This window comes from Chenopodium quinoa, unplaced genomic scaffold (genome assembly GCF_001683475.1).
Source record: "Chenopodium quinoa cultivar QQ74 unplaced genomic scaffold, ASM168347v1, whole genome shotgun sequence".
In the NCBI taxonomy this organism is placed as follows: Eukaryota; Viridiplantae; Streptophyta; class Magnoliopsida; order Caryophyllales; family Amaranthaceae; genus Chenopodium; species Chenopodium quinoa.
The window spans coordinates 3273929-3291784 of NW_018744460.1; the positions used below are offsets into that span (position 1 = coordinate 3273929).

General features: G+C 38.2%; 2 protein-coding genes and 1 pseudogene across 2 annotated transcripts; 1 reads left to right on the forward strand and 2 right to left on the reverse strand.

Annotated features, from left to right (window-relative positions):
- Positions 1-196: 196 nt before the first annotated feature.
- LOC110697319 (dnaJ homolog subfamily C member 14-like) lies at positions 197-7605 on the reverse strand. Its single transcript, XM_021874702.1, has 10 exons — positions 7235-7605; positions 4288-5129; positions 3615-3744; positions 3065-3507; positions 2542-2622; positions 2345-2443; positions 1549-1707; positions 1361-1447; positions 1022-1093; positions 197-828 (listed from the first exon to the last, which is right to left on the reverse strand). Exons 2-10 carry the CDS (start codon positions 5041-5043, stop codon positions 490-492), a joined length of 2166 nt encoding a protein of 721 aa, XP_021730394.1. The 5' UTR covers positions 5044-5129; positions 7235-7605; the 3' UTR covers positions 197-489.
- Positions 7606-9001: 1396 nt separating this feature from the next.
- On the forward strand, positions 9002-10706 carry LOC110697320 (F-box protein At5g49610-like). Its single transcript, XM_021874703.1, has 2 exons — positions 9002-9269; positions 9383-10706. The coding sequence occupies exon 2, from the start codon at positions 9393-9395 to the stop codon at positions 10482-10484; it is 1092 nt and encodes a 363-aa protein (XP_021730395.1). The 5' UTR covers positions 9002-9269; positions 9383-9392; the 3' UTR covers positions 10485-10706.
- Positions 10707-12372: 1666 nt separating this feature from the next.
- On the reverse strand, positions 12373-15867 carry LOC110697399 (annotated as a pseudogene).
- Positions 15868-17856: the final 1989 nt, after the last annotated feature.

A 17856-nucleotide genomic window follows, 5' to 3' on the forward strand; every position in this document is an offset into this window, starting at 1 on the left:
TAAGTTCACTATAAGCTCATTGTGGATGTGCTTAAAAAGATTGAAGATCAAACACATTTGCTTAGAAATTAGAATTAGCTGCAGTCAGAGACAAATTACTGATATGCAGCAGAATTTCCCAACGCTTAACTTGACACATTAAAGTTGCATTAGATTTATAGATAATATAAGATATTCAGAATTAAATTTATACGGCTAGGCTGGTAAACTTCTACTTGTATATTTTTTTGCCAGTTTATCTTACGATTCCACGGAAAACAGAATTGCCATTTTTTTCAGAGCGTTACATTCTGTCGAGTATAATGATCATCTAAAGACTGTCAAACAACAGAAAATATACAACCTGCGCATGGCTATCTCAATTGCAGTGTACATTTTCACACCACATTACAAGACCGGGTATTTGACATGTCGAATCTCTTCATTCACTCTCCCTCCTCCTCACTTACAGAAATCAAGATGGGTTCATAGAAGGATGATTTGTTAAGTTTACCACGGTTTTTTACCCTTTTTCTTTTTCCTACTGCTGCTAGCACTACCACCACCACTAGTATTTGCACTACCAGTTTTTGTGTCGTTTTTGGTGCTACTTTGTGAACTCTCATTCAGATTAACCCCATTAAAGTTCTCAAACATTCCTGTTTGCATAGCGTTCTGTAACCACTCGAAGAACTCTTCCTCGGTCATATTTTCTTCCATATTTGCTGCTGCCGCCTCCACCCCACCACCTCTATGTGATGTAGATGATCCTTTCCCAAAACTGTTCTTTGTTATGCTAGTGTTAACATGAAAACTTGGTTTGTGTGAGTTAGCCGGGCATCTCATTCCCTACAATGAAAATTTGCAGCAGTGGAAAGTCAAGCTCATGGAAGATGCAAAGATTGCAAACAAGTATTCATAGCATCATTGCGGGGAACAAAAAAATTGAACTTTTCTTCCTGGATTCAGAAATATTGATAACAGATAATATTTCCAATAATTCAAATGAATCCGAGTTTCCTACAAGGGCTGGGATATATACCTGACAGATATACCACTCAGTGGCATCATATACTCTGCCATCGGCACAAACATATGCAACAGGTACATCAACCTACAGGCCATTTACATCAAAATCAGAATGAAAAAACCTCCAGTTGGAGCAAAAATAATAGCATCTTTTTCAAGTGAGAGAATTGCAAAAAACAGAAATATTCACACTCGGCATTTATTCAACATAACATTCCTCTACAACTTACCTAGCTTCCTCATCTTTTCATTTTATGTGTGCTTTTGAGAGAAGGGAGGAGGCCGGAAAATAAGGTAAAACTAAATATAAGCATCATGTCATCATAAGATATAAATATGATTTCTGTAATACCTTCCGTAGTATTCCGAAAAGCAAAGGTTGGGAAGACTGTTCAACCCATCCATCCCCATCTTTAGCTTGATGTAATTCCTCACAATCCTTCAGCATTTTATACGCAATCAGCATATACATTTCAATAATAAAGAGGTAAGTTGTTCTCAACAGGAGTTGACAGGAAAACTAGGCTAAACAGCACAAACCTGGCACCATCTTGCTTTTAATTTAGATTTCTTTGTTTGGAACCATATGTGAAAGCTCCCACACTTCTTGCATGCAATTCTTCTTGCCTCCCCCAGAGGGTCTTTTCCATCCCCCTCTGAGCGTGCAAAACCATTAGGAAATAAGCCATGACGTCCACTCTGCAAATGAAAACATTCCAAAATTAAGGCCAAAAACTAACCTTGTATGCTTAGTTTAAGTTTCTTTGCAAAATCAGATCATGTTGAAACTGAATACAAGTTTCCCAATTGAATAGAGTTGAGAGTCCAAATGAAGGGACAATGAATTTGTTTCTTCTTGGAATGTTGTAATTATAATGATGAAATGATTAATGAAGAAAATTGTGTAAAATATAAACAGTGGACAGCCAAAGCAGAGAAGTGCACCATAGATCTTATTACAATCAATTTTTGCTATTAGGGGCTTTTTCCTCTTTTCGTGAGAATACTACAACTTCATACTCTATGACTAGACCACTAGTTCTATTAGAATCAATATGGTACTTGTAAAATTACAGGTATTTCCGTTTCTAGTCATTTTTGCCTTCAAATAACATATTTTTGCAGGTCTATTAACAGCGTAACCATCCTGACTAGCTGACTCCAGTTAGATAGAGGTGAAAGGAAAAGGCTGCAAAAATTGGACCTCCCACACTCCATTGGTCCGATCCAAACAGATTATTTATTGCTGTTGCTCTTAAGATGACAAATCATAGGGTAACCAAAGATGAACAAAATCTGTATAAAGGGACATCAAAATTATAAAAACAAATCAAACCTTTTGAGAAGAACCCTGAAACCGGCAGAAATAACTCAGTAACTCTTCCTTCCTAAGTTCATCATCGTAAGCTTTTCGCTTCAAAGAATCTAGCAAAACCTATAAGAACAATACAACTTCAGTAAACTTCCCAACAAGATATAAGAAGCTAAACATAAACTCTCCATGATACCAAAAAAAAACAGGTAGTATATTACCTCATATGCATTTTGAAGTTTCTTAAAAGCTTCTGCAGCCTTTTCATTTCCCATATTTTTATCAGGATGAACAAGCATAGCCTGATGATATAACAAACAAATTAACAAAAAAATTTACCAAAAAGGAAGTATATATCGCAGACTTGTACACAAGCAGAATAATAATAAAAAGAAAAATACCCCAGAAACAAGCATGGTGCTCAGGGAACCTCCAAACAATGACAACTAATCTCAAACTGAGCAGATAATTAGTTTTCATATATTCCAATCTTTCCATGATTAGCAACTTAATGGTATGACATTTTTACACATATATTCATTACAACAGTTGTGTTATTTCTATCATCTTCCCAACACTTAATTTCAGTAAGGTCACATTAAGAAATCAAATCATAAACTATAATTATTTAAGGGAAGGTAACAACTTTTCGGGACATCCCAAAATAGTGCAAGTAGTAATCAATTTCATATGGAGACATATATAAACCCATCACCCAAAAGCAAACACAGAACAATAATGTACCTTTTTTCTGTACTCTTTCTTCAGTACAGACTCATCTACTTGCTGATACCGAGACAAGCCCAATGCTGAGTAGTGATCAGTACAATTTAATAAACGAACAACTTCATCTTCAGATGAAATCTCAGAATCAGCCCCACTGGTAGAAGCAACACCAGCATTACGATCCATTGACTTTCGTGAACCAACGTCCGAGTACTGAAACTGTGCTTCACCGTTAAAATAGCTTCGATCACCTTGAACTCCATCTGCTCGTTCAGATGACTTACTTCTCCGTTCATCTATGTTATTTTTCAGGAAGTATATAAGTGCATCACTTGAAATGAATGACAGATTGAAACCCAAAAGCACCCCAAGCCATCCAACATATGCCCAAGCACAATATACTGAATATACAGTAAGAATTGATAAGGAAATGCGTTCGCAACTCAATATAAATGCCAATCCTGCATAGTTTACGTGAACCAGAAGAATGTCAAATTTATGGAAAAATAGTTGAATATTCCAAGATATAAAGTCAATTCGAACATGTGAAAAGATTAAGAGCCATCACCGGCAAGAATGATGACAACAGATGTGGTCCAAAAACTTCCATATATCCAAAGGAATACTCCTCCAGCAATAACAATTACCAGCAATGAAATGATATAGCCCACCAAAACTCCAATTAATGCAGCAAAAGCCTGCATAGAAATTTGTCAGTAAGGAAGTGGTACATCCTATATTCCTATAAGGTAAACATGGGTACTGTTGTTGCATTTCCATCATGGAAGCAAATTAAAAATTGTTCCTTCAAGCAAATATGAATATCAACATTCAGTGGAAAAGGGTTTCTAAAACAGTTGGAAGACCATACAAATCCACTAATGTCAAAATCTAGCCACAGTATTCATAGACAATGCTCAAGTACGCTCCTTTAGGATGTCCCTGTCTCCTTGATGGCCTAACAGATACAGAATTTTCAAAATGTGGGGTAATTATAGAAAGAAAAATACATAGCTGCAAAAGATCAGAGGTGAATATTATTTACTTCAAATTTGGTACGAACAACCCCTCATATGTACATGTTACATCTAGCTTAGCCTCATGAAACACAATTGAACAAACCCCTTGAGCAGAAGAAAGCATGGAATTTATATCTAAGAAATAAATCAATTCTTAAGGGTCTAAATGAAAAGGACCCAGTTTAAAGTTTAGACAATGATATAGGTGAACAAAGGGCTTACCAACACCAACAGAAACTTGAACATCCCAATCATTGCAATGATGGAAAGTATGCTGAACCACAGGATAGAAAAGAAGGAAGTTGTTCCCATCCGCAGAAAGGAGTCCATGCCACGAAAAGCACAATCCAACCAAACCATTGACACAAGGAGCAGAATGTTGCCGAGATGGAAAAGCCACTTCAGAACAATAGGATATGTGTGAACAAGTTTTAATTGTATATACTTACGAAATTTGTAAACATTTCTCACTACAGCAGCGAAAACTGGTTGTTTCCTTTCCAGCCATCCACGAGATATCCTTAAGATAGACAGGGCATAATGTCTCAGGTTTTCAAGTACCATCATACGAAAAATCCCCAATTTATCAGTTCTGCCAGCTATAAAAGATCCATTTACTCTATGATTATCAGCACCATCATGATTTCCTGAGCTATTGTTACTGACATGTGATGTATTAAAGTCCCTTGGAAGCTTTTCCATACTCTCTCCAGAGACACTATTGTCAGGGACTGAGGAGCCAACTTCTACGCCATCAACCTTCAGCTCACTTTTCTTGGAAACATTTTTAGATTTTTTGTTCTTTTTTCTCCCATCTCCTGCAACAGAGGTCCTACTAGCACAGTCAGTCAGAGGAGAGTTAAGATGTTCACCACTCAGAAGTTCATCAACAAAACCTTTAACATCTGGGTCCTTTTTTTTACTCTTTGAAGAAGTCTGATCAATACCCCTTTTCGGTTGATTTCCTCTCCGAGCCATGAGTAGCAGTTTGCAAGTTGTTTGCACAAATGAATAAAATACCTTATCGCATGATCATCACGCAACACACAGTACAATATTCCTATCTGAAATAATAATGAGAGAGGTCCATAAATTTGTCTCTAGTAAAAATTTGAAATACATACAATGATTTGGATAAAAAAAAAATGTAACTTGATACAATTTCATTAATCATTACGTACACACACAACATAAAAAAAAAAAAAAAGAAAAAAAGAAAAAAAAAGGATGGAATAAACAACTGTCACTCAGACTTGAGAACTCGTGTCCGACAAGGTGTGTCCATGAATTAAACTCGACTATTTTATTAAAAATTTCCAAATAATATAAGTAAGGTATTCATCAATTGCTGATTCAATTTGAGCTGGTAACTCAAAAGCAATAAAGAAAGGGATCTTCCATTTAGAGAAAAGTATTAGGTCTACTTTGATAAGGTGATCTATCTATCTATCTGTATATTGTATATAGATGAGATGTACAATACATCAAGGAAATTTAGCTATTTAATTGACAATTTTCACACTTAAATATTTTTTCATAAAGTGAAAATAAGCGAAGATAAGCCATCCTAATAAATTAACAAATTCTATAGTTTTAGTAATTTAGTAATCCAAGAAATACCCTACAAACCAAGTACCTATTATTCCAAATAAGGTTGACTTTGGTCATCAGGGTAGTGTTTGGTGTATTGAGTTTACTTCTTTTTCCAGGGCCTTACAAAATAAATCCTTGCTTATCTATTCAACCATTTGTGATATATGGAGTTGAAGGCAGGAAAATATATATCCAGGCTCACCAAGAAGATGCCCACAAGCACTAGAAATTAAGAAATATATTAGGGGAGACAAGATAAACCTGAGGAAAACAACAACCAAAGTAAAAAAAAAAATAAATAAATAAATAAAATCGTATTCAGAATCAACTGTGAAACCTGAGCATAGAGCCACCATAAACATCAAAGACAAAAAAAACCTGAAGTTCAATTTAAATAAAAGAAAAACGTAAACCCTGAAATCTCCTTGCTACCACTAATCTCGTTCTACATTAAATTTTTACATAGAGTTTGTTGCCAGTCTTGCCACTCACACTATCAACTACTTCAGACAAATCCCAAACACTTTTTATGTACATAAACTCAGAAAACTGAAAATCTCCAACTTAACTAATCTTTTGTTTTGTTTATTCTTTATGGATATTGTGAGTAACAACATAAATTTACATGTACTCGGTTCCAGGTTAAACTCCACAATCTTATGTGTGGATAACTGACCAGATAGTGTAAAGCTTTTGGCGTATTATAAACTAAAGTAGCTCATGGAAACTTTTTATGCTAACATTTTACAACAGCTTTACATAAATGCCTTCTTCCCTCTCCTCACATGAAAAGCTACAACCAAGCTAATTTGTTGGTCACACCAACTAAAATGAGCCTAGGTACTCAATTTTATGCTTGGTTTTCTACTTCCTTTCCTAACCCTCAAAGCTTTTATTTTCAATTCTAACAAATTCCTCCATACAGAGTAAAGCACTTAGAATCTAACAGCTCTAACAGCTGCACCAGAAAAATAGGGACAGCACACGACAAAACCATCGATTGTCGAACGCCAACTGTCTCTTCACTCACTCGTGACCGTCCTCAACTCCATTTAATCAGTCTACTATATTCACCGAGTTTTCATCCTTGGCAGAAATTCCATCCTCGTTCCTCCAACAATATTAACAAAATATCCACTCCCCTAAGCTTACAATACCGCAAAAATTCGCAACCTAGATTATCAATGAGCTCTAAAAGACACAATTAACAATTCATTGCCACAATTTAATTTCAGGGTCTCCTCCTCATTACTAATTCTTTGCTTCTTTCCATCCTTCCCAACCTTGCAATCAATTCAAAAGAATCGTATGAAAATTGAAAAATTGCAACTTGGATCAACTAAAACCCACACAATTCTCAATTACGTAGCATCGAATTAACCCAATGCCCAAAACAATACTAAAACAATAACCCACAAAATCAAGAACAGCAGGTTTGTAACAAACAAAATCAAAACAATTCAAAATGTGACCCATCACAAAAACAAAACAAAAAAAAAAACCCGAAAAATTCCAAAAAACCCAACAAAATTTAATCACAAAAAAAGGGAATAGTTCATTCAATTCAGAGAATTACCTGCTAAACAATTAGGGTTTAAGAGCAATCGAAAATCGGCGTAGTAGTGAAGCATCAAAGATCGCGTCGAAGTAAGTAGTTAGCAGCAACTCATTCCTCCAAACAAAGAGTTTTTGGCGGAGAAAGATGAGAGAAATTAGCAAAATTAATTAATTAAAATTAACATCAGCAGTAATATTCACTGCAAAACTGGTAACCACGACTTTAGGAAGCTAAACACTTTCTCTCTCCTCGTTTTTTGTCGATGGAGCTTGGGAAGGGATGCTGGCAAGTTGTGGCCTTTCGTTTTTTCCTGTCTTTTGCCCTGGAAAGGGGAGTTTTTCTGGACTCGTTATTACTGTGTTCTTTGGGATCAGCTGTCACGTTATTTTTAACATTGAAAAGAAAAGAAGAAATTTAGAGTAAATTAACAAGTTTTTACACTATGGTTTGATATTTTGAATGAATCATGATTTTCACTATCATATGTGATTTGTATAGATATTTTGTGTAGGTGGTGACGTGGTGTATTTCATGTTGAATACGAATCGATTATCAATACACAATTTGTGTAGGTGGTGACGTGGTAAATTCACATCCAATACGTGTCCGTTACCAACACACGTTTAGTTTTATTTAGTGCATACACTATAATTTTAAATTGTTACTAGTAACCATAAATGATAACGATTTATCATATTGAGTACTTGAAACATTATGATTATTGGATCGGGTGCTCTACTTTTTGGATTGGGTTTTCGCATGATTTTGCTCAACCCTATTTTATACTCCCTTTGTTTTTAAATATTTGCTCCACTTTTCATTTTCGGCCGTTTTTAAATACTTGCTCCATTTCTTTATTTGGAAAGATTTTACAATATTTAATATGTAGTAGTACATTTCTCTCAACTAGTGGACCCAACATAAATCATGTTTTATTAATTTCATATTCTCTCTCCTCCAATTCTCTCAACTACTTTTGCTTTTAACAATTTTTTTATTCTTCCACCAACCCCATTACCTCCATATTTTATTACTTTCTCCAATTTTTCCTAAAACTCCGCACATGGAGAAATGGAGCAAGTATTTAAAAATGGAGGGAGTACCATGAAGCTCTTCCACTTTTCATTTTAGAATTATAAGCATAAAATAATCCATAATCTACGTAGCCGACGAATTCAAGTATCCACGCTTTCACAAAATAACATCCTAAAACCAAATCAAACCAATTCGTATATTTCTTTTTAATTAAAGGCACATGGAACCGGTGTTTTAAGTTCACTTACTCCATCCATATCTTAATATTTGCATCACTTTAACCAGCACATTTATCGAGACATAACTTTGATCATTAATATTCTACGGATTATTTTTCTAAAAGAATTAATATTCTATTTTTAATTGTCTACTAGTAAATATTGTAAAAATAAATAAATAAATAATTCTGAAAATACACATTGCAACTATTCCATCGATATATTACAGGATAAGAGGCAACAATTTTTTTTATTCAATTATAATAGTAAAAAAAATTAAGTTAAAGACAATATGTAAATATTACACAAGTCAAAGTGATGTAAAAATCAGAGAAAACCTTATTTTTGATTCAATTTTTCCAGAGTTTTGAATTTGGATCCGATTTTTCAGATTTTTTGCACAGCCCTCATTAGCTACCCTACCCTAATTGCGAGCCATGATTCTACAATGTCCAATTGGACAATTGACCCATTTCTACTTAAAGCAAGGGCCCAAAAATGGATATGGATCATATGGTGTTCTTGTCATACAAAACAAAGTTAGGGGCAAATTCAGTCAACGTGGAGCACATTCTCTCAGATAGAATCGGAAATCTTAAAGTCTTAATTTTTCTCTGACCACGTTTTCTTTCATCATCATCATTCTTCTACAAACTGCTCATCTCTCAATATTGTCCGGAAATAAAAAATTACGAAGTAATAAAAAATTCTTTGAATTAATTTTATATAAACCCTATTTGACACTTGATACTTATGAACAACCGCATCTTCTAATCCCAGCTCACAAGTTTTCTTCATTGGTAAGCATATTTCTAACTTTTTTTTTTCAAAATATTTTTTTGGGGTCAAAAGATCAATTTTTTTGGTATAATTGTTGATATTTCTCCTTTTTTTTTTTTTTTTGATTATACAGTAATTAGAAGATGAATTCAATCAATTCAAGAAATGGGTTTTTCCCAGATGAAGTAATTCTTCAGATTTTATCAAGACTGCCAATAAAATCTGTCTTCAGATTCAGGACAGTGTGTAAATATTGGTACCAATTGCTCTCAGAAAGGTACTTTGTTCATCTGTATAATGAAATGTCAGTTAGAAGTTCTATGATTTTGGTTGAAATTACTGAGATTTCAGAGTCTAAATCAAGCTTAATTTGTGTTGATTATTCAAAGGGTGTATCTGAATTTCCATTAAATTTTCTGAAAGATAGGGTTAAAGTTAGAGCCTCATGTAATGGGTTGTTATGCTGCTCAAGTATCCCTGATAAGGGTGTGTTTTATGTGTGTAATCCTGTGACTAGGGAGTATAAATTGCTCCCCAAATGTAGGGAGAGGCCTGTCACTAGGTTTTATCCTGACGGTGAGGCTACTTTGGTTGGTATAGCTTGTGATTTGTATGATACTAGGAAATTCAGTGTTGTGTTGGCCGGGTATCATCGCCCTTTCGGTTATAGCCCGACTAAAACGTTTATATGTATGGTGTATAACTCGGAGATAAACCAATGGAGGAAGTTTGTGACATTGCAGGAGGAACATTTTACCCAAATGAACAGAAATCAGGTTGTTTTTGTGAATGGGATGCTACATTGGTTGACAGTGAGTTATTCGTGTGTAATTGTGTTAGATTTGGAGACCGACATTTGGAGAAAGATTTATTTGCCAGATGAAATGAGTTATGGAAAAGGAAATAGGATGTATTTATTGGAATCATATGGTTGCTTGTCTGTGGTTCAAATTTCTGATGCTTCAATGGATGTATGGGTGATGGAGGACTATGAGAAACAAGTATGGAGAATGGTTGATAGGGTGAGTCTTAGATGTATCAGAGGATTGGCACCGGGAGTTTTCCCTGTAAGTCAGACGGGTGATTGTGTTTTCCTAGCTACACACAAGCAGGTGCTGGTCTACAATAGGAGCACTGGCGTTTGGAAAGAAATGTATTCGGTGAAAAGCAATTCAACACTTCCTCTGTGGTTTTCTGCATATGCATTTCGGAGTACAATATTTTCGTTTCACTAAGTTGGCAAGATCAGGTGATTGTCTGTACATATTATCTGAAACTCACGTACTATTCTGCATATAGATGAATTTGGAAGTAGTCCTCTTGATGTTTGTAATCAAACCTGTGAATATAAAAATAAACAGGATAGTTGTAGCAGTATATTGTTATCTTGTAAATTTGGCTTTATTCTCTTAATGTTACATACTTTACATTGTCATTGTCATTGTCTTGGGTTCTTTTTCATTGAGGTGTTTTGCAAATTCTTCTATGTTAGCTGTTTCATTGTCAGTCTCCAATTTGGACTTTTGGAGTCAACATAACCACAATGTCAGATTGGTTTTGTTTGGCTTGTTGTCAACGTCATTCTTACAGAATTTCCAAGAAAAAGTTACCTTAATTCCACCTCGTAGGTAACATTAAAGTTCCGTTCCGAGTAAATTAAGGGGCTGTTTGGTTCACAGAAGAGAATCGGAATGAAATGAACAACGTGAATGAAATGGAATGGAATGACAAAGTGGAAAATTTGGAAGGTTGTTTGTTACAAAAACCAGGGAATCATTCCCTCCACCACAGCACCACCACCACAGCGCAGCTCCGACCGCCGCCGAACCCTCACAGAACTCCGCCAACCGTCGTCGACCCATCCCCGACCGTCGACGACCGTCGCCGACCATCCAGCCCCCATCGCCGACCGTCGAACTCCCTCCCCGATGCTCCAGCCCCCCTCCCCGATGCTCGAACTCCCTCGCCGACAGTCGCGCCCCCTCGCCGACGGTCGCTGACCCCTCGCCGACCCTCCAGCCCCCCTCGCCGACGGTCGCTGACCACCACCGACCACAGCACCACCTCGAACTCCCTCCCCGATGCTCCAGCCCCCCTCCCCAACGCTCGATCTCCCTCCTCCACCACAGCACCACATCGCCGACCACTCCCCGGTGCTCGCCGAGCCTCCCCGACCACTCCCCGGTGCTCGCCGACAGTCGCCGTCCGACCACCACCGACGTATATGGGTGTTAGTGTTAGGGTTAGGGTTAGGGTTAGGGTGGGTGGGGAATGGAATGGGAAAGTGGGGGGGGGGGGTGGGGAATGGGGAAGAGGGGTTTTGGGGTATTTTGAAAAATGAAATGGGGGAATGATTGAGGGAAAAAGTGGCAAACAAACAGGTTGAAAGGGAATGATTCCCATTCCCTTTCCTGAAACCAGCGAACCAAACGCACCCTAAGTCTCCAGTTCAGATAGGGTGATAGCCTTCTGTGTTAGTCTCTCTCTTGTGCTGATTTCTATGTATTTTGGCAACCGAAAAGAAAAGGATAAAAGCTTAGTGGATTTCCAACTTTCTCAATTCTCATACATATGCTATTCTAGCATCATCCTCGAGTCCAGGTTAAGAGTCTCTCTAAGATGGGAATTTTCACTTGACTTTACTCAAATTGGTATATGGTTGCTCTGAAACGAACATAAAGTTCTTGTACAGCTTAAAGGAGTGCTTGTTTGCTGCTATTAAGAATCTGGAGGCTTTAATGATATGCTTCTGCTAAGCGAGTAAGCGTATCATGTAATCAGCTGAACACCAACTTTGACAATCCCAGTTACTGTTTTTGGCTGATGTTTTAGTTTTCAAATCACCTGCAAATCTGTCAAATTTCATAGATATCCAGTTATCTACGACTGAATGTAGAATTTTGTTTGGTTTCAACCTAGCGCAATGGTGAAATAATGACTCTTTTCTATTATCAAAGAATTGAATTGTTGTCAAACGATAGTTTTCAAAGCAAGAATAAAATCCCTATAATCATTGGCTTTAAACCATTTAAGGTCAACAAAATAGTGAGAATATATATCTATGAAATCTATCAGGGTGCACAGGCTCCTCACAGCCCTCAGTAACAGTAAGATTACCATCTGTTTGCGTCAACTACAAAAGAGAATCGATTAATATCAGTTCCAGCAGGTATGTGCTGAATTGTACAGGAGTTGCATGAGAATGTGTATAACAGAATTTACAACCACAAAACTAGAATGATCTGGAGGTTCTGGAGCTACGCTCAAGAGATTATGCTCTTGGGCACAAAAATTGTTTAGTGAGAATAATGCCAAACAGACCAAATTACTGGAAGAAATTGACTCCCATAAACAATGACTGATGCCGAATTTGCAGCCTGCTCTATAGTCTATCCCTCTGAAATAACATCTCAGTTAAAAAACCAGTGTCCTGCAATATCAAAGTTGACAAGCATATGTTAGCATCTTTCTTCTACAAACTTTCATTTCTTTTGATACAAACAAGTAACAACATTCCAATTGTGCCAATTACAATTGTGCCAATTTTGGGACGGCGAGTGTATAACAGGCTCAAGTATAGAGATGGCAGCAGTATTAGTTAAGAGTTTATAAGGCCAATAGGTCATATATACACATTGCTGATTGCTGGAAGCTTGGATTAGGAAACGAGGGTGTTGTTAATAAAATATCTATGAACCAACTGCTAAAGTTAACATAAAATAGAGAATACATCTATAACTGTAAGAAATCATACCTTAATTGCTGTAGTGATTCATTTCCCATTAATCCATTCCTGATGAGTCCTCAAATTTATATGATCGAATTCTAATTCCTCTTTGGTTGCCTCAAAGTACACCATATATTTAAGATTGGCAAGAAGTTTAGATATCACACCTGCCCACCACCCATCATTATACCAGACATCGATTTTTTCAAGCAGAAAATAGCAGCCATCCACTTCCATGTCAGGAGGAAAAGGTCTTATATTTGAGCCTCGACCTCTTCTCTGAGAAGACTTCTTTCGTCTTCTGATTTGAGTGTCAGATACTCTACCAAAAATCTGCCCTTTCTTGTTGAGCTAACAGTAACTGCAGAATACCAGGATCCTTCATAGCCTGGCTCATCGCTTTTAACCTCAACCATTGTACCTCTGCAATAACTTCTACCAGCTTCGCTTTGAGTGTATTTCCTTTCTGTTGATGAATTTTTCAACTTTAAGTGAGATGACGGAAGCTGAAAAGCAAAAGCTCAGGATTCAGCATACGTAGAAAAATTGGTATATGCTGACTTAAAACATCGAGTGCCTTAATAACAACATTATTGGACATATATTAGGCTCTTTGCTTTCCATTGAGCACAGGAGAAAAGAAGAATCCCCATTATCTAGCCGAAAGCAATTAATGGCAAACCCTTACTACTGGCGAACTATAAAAATTTCCCATTAAACAGTTCATATTAGAAGAAACTGTTTGTAATATTGTATCGAATTGGCTAAGAATATTCTGCATTTAATCAGCAGAAGTGCAACACTCATGATATGCTCCATAGTTGGCCTAACATCATTGAACTTGGATGTCTAATCAAATAAAGACAAGATCTATGAAACGAAATAAAGAGAGGAGAACTATTACCTTGTCGGTTATCCATCTTCCATGAATCCAATCTTGGTGAGATCTCAAAAATTCCTGTTTATCACCTGTAGAAGCGATGTGCACAATTACTTCTTTCTATTCAGAACATTGGAGACTTCGCCTACCCACCATCCACCAGCCCACCAGGCATCAACTTCCTCAAGACACTTGTAACGACCACTGTGCATTGTACAAGGAGGCAAAGGTCTAACATCGATAGCAGAAACTTCTTCTGTTACAGGCTGGCTCTCATCCTTTAGTTTCAGACTGCCATATTCCACTAGAAACTTATCCTTTGCTATAAATTTGATGATAGTGGCTGCGTACCAGGATCCTTGGCAACCATCTTCATCACTTCTGACCTCTACCAGCATATCTTCCCTAAAAATTTCTTGTGGTGGCTTTTCTGCATTGAACCTCTTCTCCTCTGTTAATTTCTGCAGTGTAGGCAATTAGATAGGTGAGACAAGTGAAGACCCAGGAGAAAAGGTAAAAAAAATCCAAACTTCAATGCCAAGTAATTAATCTATTACAACAGGACTCAGATAATTTTTTATGATCAAAACAGCCATAACTCGTTTTCAGGCATTCAAAAGTTAGAGAAGTATGGCTATTGCAGATAGTAGCTTCATTTTATAGAGCTAATATCTTGACTACTGCTACCGAGAGTACGGTCAACGGAATTCATTTACAAATGAAAATCATACCATGAAAGCCAAACTCCATTTTCCTTCAACCCAATTCTGGTGAGGTCTCAGGTTTGGATGCTGAAAGACCAACTTCTCTTTTGTTGTAGCAAAGTAGACAATGTATTTCCAGCCATCAAGAACTTCATATGTTACACCTTCCCACCATCCATCATTATACCAAGCATCTACTTCTTCAAACTCCTTATATCTATTGCTATGGGAAATCTCTGGAGGGCAAGGCCTGATATCCTGCTCATTTGCAACTTCTTTGAGGAGATCCGACTCACCATCGGTCTTAAGGGTCTGATATTCCACCAGAAACTTGCCAACTCCAGCTGAACCAACAACAGTAGCAGCATACCAAGAACCTTGATATCCATTTTCATCACTTTTAACCTCAACAGCTGTCCCAGGGCTAAACTTTGCCTCCTCTAATCCCTTGGTACGCTTAAAAACGACCCTCACTCGCTTGCCATTGGCGGATCTAACTGCAGCATCTGTCCCAGGCTTAGGAACAACATCCTTTTCCATCTTCAATGAGTCTTTCTGAAAGTCAAAAACCAAGATCATACAACTATATAAGCAACATCCAAAAATCTTATTCACTACTTAATCTAAAAACAAAGGGTATTATATTAAATTAAATCATATGCATAAAATCAGTTCGACCCACAAAATTCATGTCATATTGAACTCTTAAACCCTAAATTCACCCATAAAATTAAAACAAATTTCAAATTTTTACTAAACAAAATCAAGTAATCTGAAACCCTACACAAAAGTTCACTAAACAAAATCAATTAATAGGACAAATTATGTAAATTATTTGTACCTGAACATGATGATCGAAAGGAGGAATCCAAGACCCATTACACCAATCTCTATGAACCCTTACACAAGACTCACTAACTTCAATAGGAACATCATAATCACCCTCATACAAAACCCCCAAGATCATACCTTTCAACCAACACCAATCACTCAAAACATCCACTTTATCACCCACACCAAACACCCCACCACCATCTTTAGGGGGCACAGGTCGAATATCAGCCCGTTCCACAAATGTTACAATGTCATTAAACTGTGTTTTATACTGCACCATAAAAACCTCTTCTTCATCTTCAAATTATCATCATAATCATCATGATCATAGTAATTATTGTTCTTCTTTCTTTTCTTTCTTTTGTTGGGTTGATTGATTTCCCCAAGAATAGTTGTTTGGGTCCAATTAATCCTAAATTGGGTCTGGTCCACAAATGATATAATTCAAAGCCCAAAAGCAAGGTTTAACTCTCCAACTCAGTGCCAAGTCAGTCAACGGACCGGTCAACGTGACAGGCCCACTTGATTTCAAGGGCCCAAGTCCTTTAATTGAGCAAAGGTAGCATTCACTTCATTTTACATTTATTCACAATCAGCCTCAAGCATCTAAATTTCTGACATAGCTTATTTCCTCTCTCATTCAACACTGTACTGACTTCGGCATCGGAGGGGCCTTCCTTAGCACAACCCTCGAGGCCAGTTTTACGTGTGTTTGTTGTGCAGGAAACCCTTGGCCCAGTCATCACTTGGACCGAGATCAGTCTTCCCCCTCGAAAAGGGACTGCTGAAGGTCCTATTGTTTTCATCTTAAACAATTTGGCGTCGTCTGTGGGGACGATACAAAAAATCAAGCCAAAAATCAATCACTCCTAGCGAAAAATATGACTAAAAGTGGCAAAAGCACCAAGAGTGCTAGAAAGAAGGGTGGTTTTACCCCCTCAAGGAAGGACAGAGACCTGATCACGGTGAGGGAAAATCAACCGATTTCGCCATCACCGGAACCATCTTCTCCTTTCTTGAAAGCTCCCAATTCTCAAGAAAGGGAGGCTTCAGGGGACTCTTCCTCACACCACACTCGCCGTCCAACAATTTCACCTAGGCCGAGTGGGTCTAATGCGAGGAGTCCTCCACCGAACAGTCTGCACTCTCGGTCCCAGCCAAAAGAAACTCCCCCATCGGGGCCCTCTACGGAGGAAGTGGCAAGGGTCGTAGCAGTCTGTATGGAGTTCCTAAAAGCCTAAGGGGGCCAACTCCCACTAACGCCCCTCAAGTCTTCACCTCTTCAGCCGAGATACCTGAGAAGGAGAATTGGACAAGAGGAAAGTGGACAAGTTCCACCCTACAAGGAGCTCGGGGAGAAATGGCAAGAGGACACATGAAAAACCGAGAGGGAAAGGAAGAAGAACCCTCACTTCTTTCATTACTTCGAAACTCGGGACTCCATGAGTTTCCGAAGCAGCAACACCACCACTGAGGACAAGGAGTTCGCTCGCCGAAGCGTCCATGAACACTTAGGCTCGAAAGAGGTAGACGTGTGCAGCCGTCTCGCTTTCTCTGAGGGAACCAAGCCCTACCCTGAATTGTCTCGGCCAGGGACGAAAACCACTTCCACCTCTTTAAGAGGGAGAAGCGAGATCCCTTCGACCAAGGAAAAAGGGAAAGCCGTGATGGTCCCTACAAGCTCGCCCTTCCAGAGTTGGATATTGAAAGAGCACGTGCCGACGATAAAAATACCATCGCACATTGCCTCTTACGAGGGCCACATGTATCTTAATCCATGGTCTGAGGCTACCTGATGCAAATATTTTCTAACCACCCTAAAGACGTTGCACAATCGTGGATCTCCAAGGGGGTGAAAGAAGGCTCTATCATAGGTTGGAGTTGTTTCGGGGTTTTTGGAGTTCCTCGGGAGGGTTACAATTCTGGGAATGCGCGCCTGACGTCTGTACTTGCAAAACCACGAAACTCTGGTTGGGTGGAGTTCCGCCTCCGGCGATCAAGTTAGTATGATTCCGGATGGGTAAAAGTGCGGAAATTAAATGGGTTTTTCTCCCTGATTTAGAGAGATTCCGCAATTAATATTGCTCGGTTTTTTGTGTATATATTTATGAATGTGCAATAAATGATGAGTTTCCTCTATTTATAGCAGATGAAGATCTGCTCCTCCATTAGGGTTACAATGCCACGTGTCAGCATCCGATTGGATCCCATTGGGCCTTCGAAGGGCTGCCACGTGTCAGCGCGGTATTGGGCCACGTGGCATATGGGGTTTTTTTTTTTACCCCAAACATTTGCCCCTCACAGGTGGGACGTGGCTTGCCACGTGACGCCTGTGACACGTGTCATTCCGGGAAGGTGACGGTTCGTCTCCTTCCCTCCATTTTTTTAATTCGAATTTGGATTGGAAGGGGAGGTGACGGTTCGCCTTCTGCCCCCTCCTATAAATTGGAGACCTTCTCCTC

What these genes read in the sequence shown, in the direction of transcription:
- LOC110697320 (XM_021874703.1), top strand. Translation starts at nt 9,393, where the DNA reads ATGAATTCAATCAATTCAAGAAATGGGTTTTTCCCAGATGAAGTAATT.
- LOC110697319 (XM_021874702.1), bottom strand. Translation starts at nt 5,043, where the DNA reads ATGGCTCGGAGAGGAAATCAACCGAAAAGGGGTATTGATCAGACTTCT. An exon ending in TGTTGTCATCATTCTTGCCG is followed by an intron (nt 3,508 to 3,614) that starts GTGATGGCTCTT and finishes TAAACTATGCAG; the next exon opens with GATTGGCATTTATATTGAGT. An exon ending in TTTTCGGAATACTACGGAAG is followed by an intron (nt 1,094 to 1,360) that starts GTATTACAGAAA and finishes AATGGCCTGTAG; the next exon opens with GTTGATGTACCTGTTGCATA.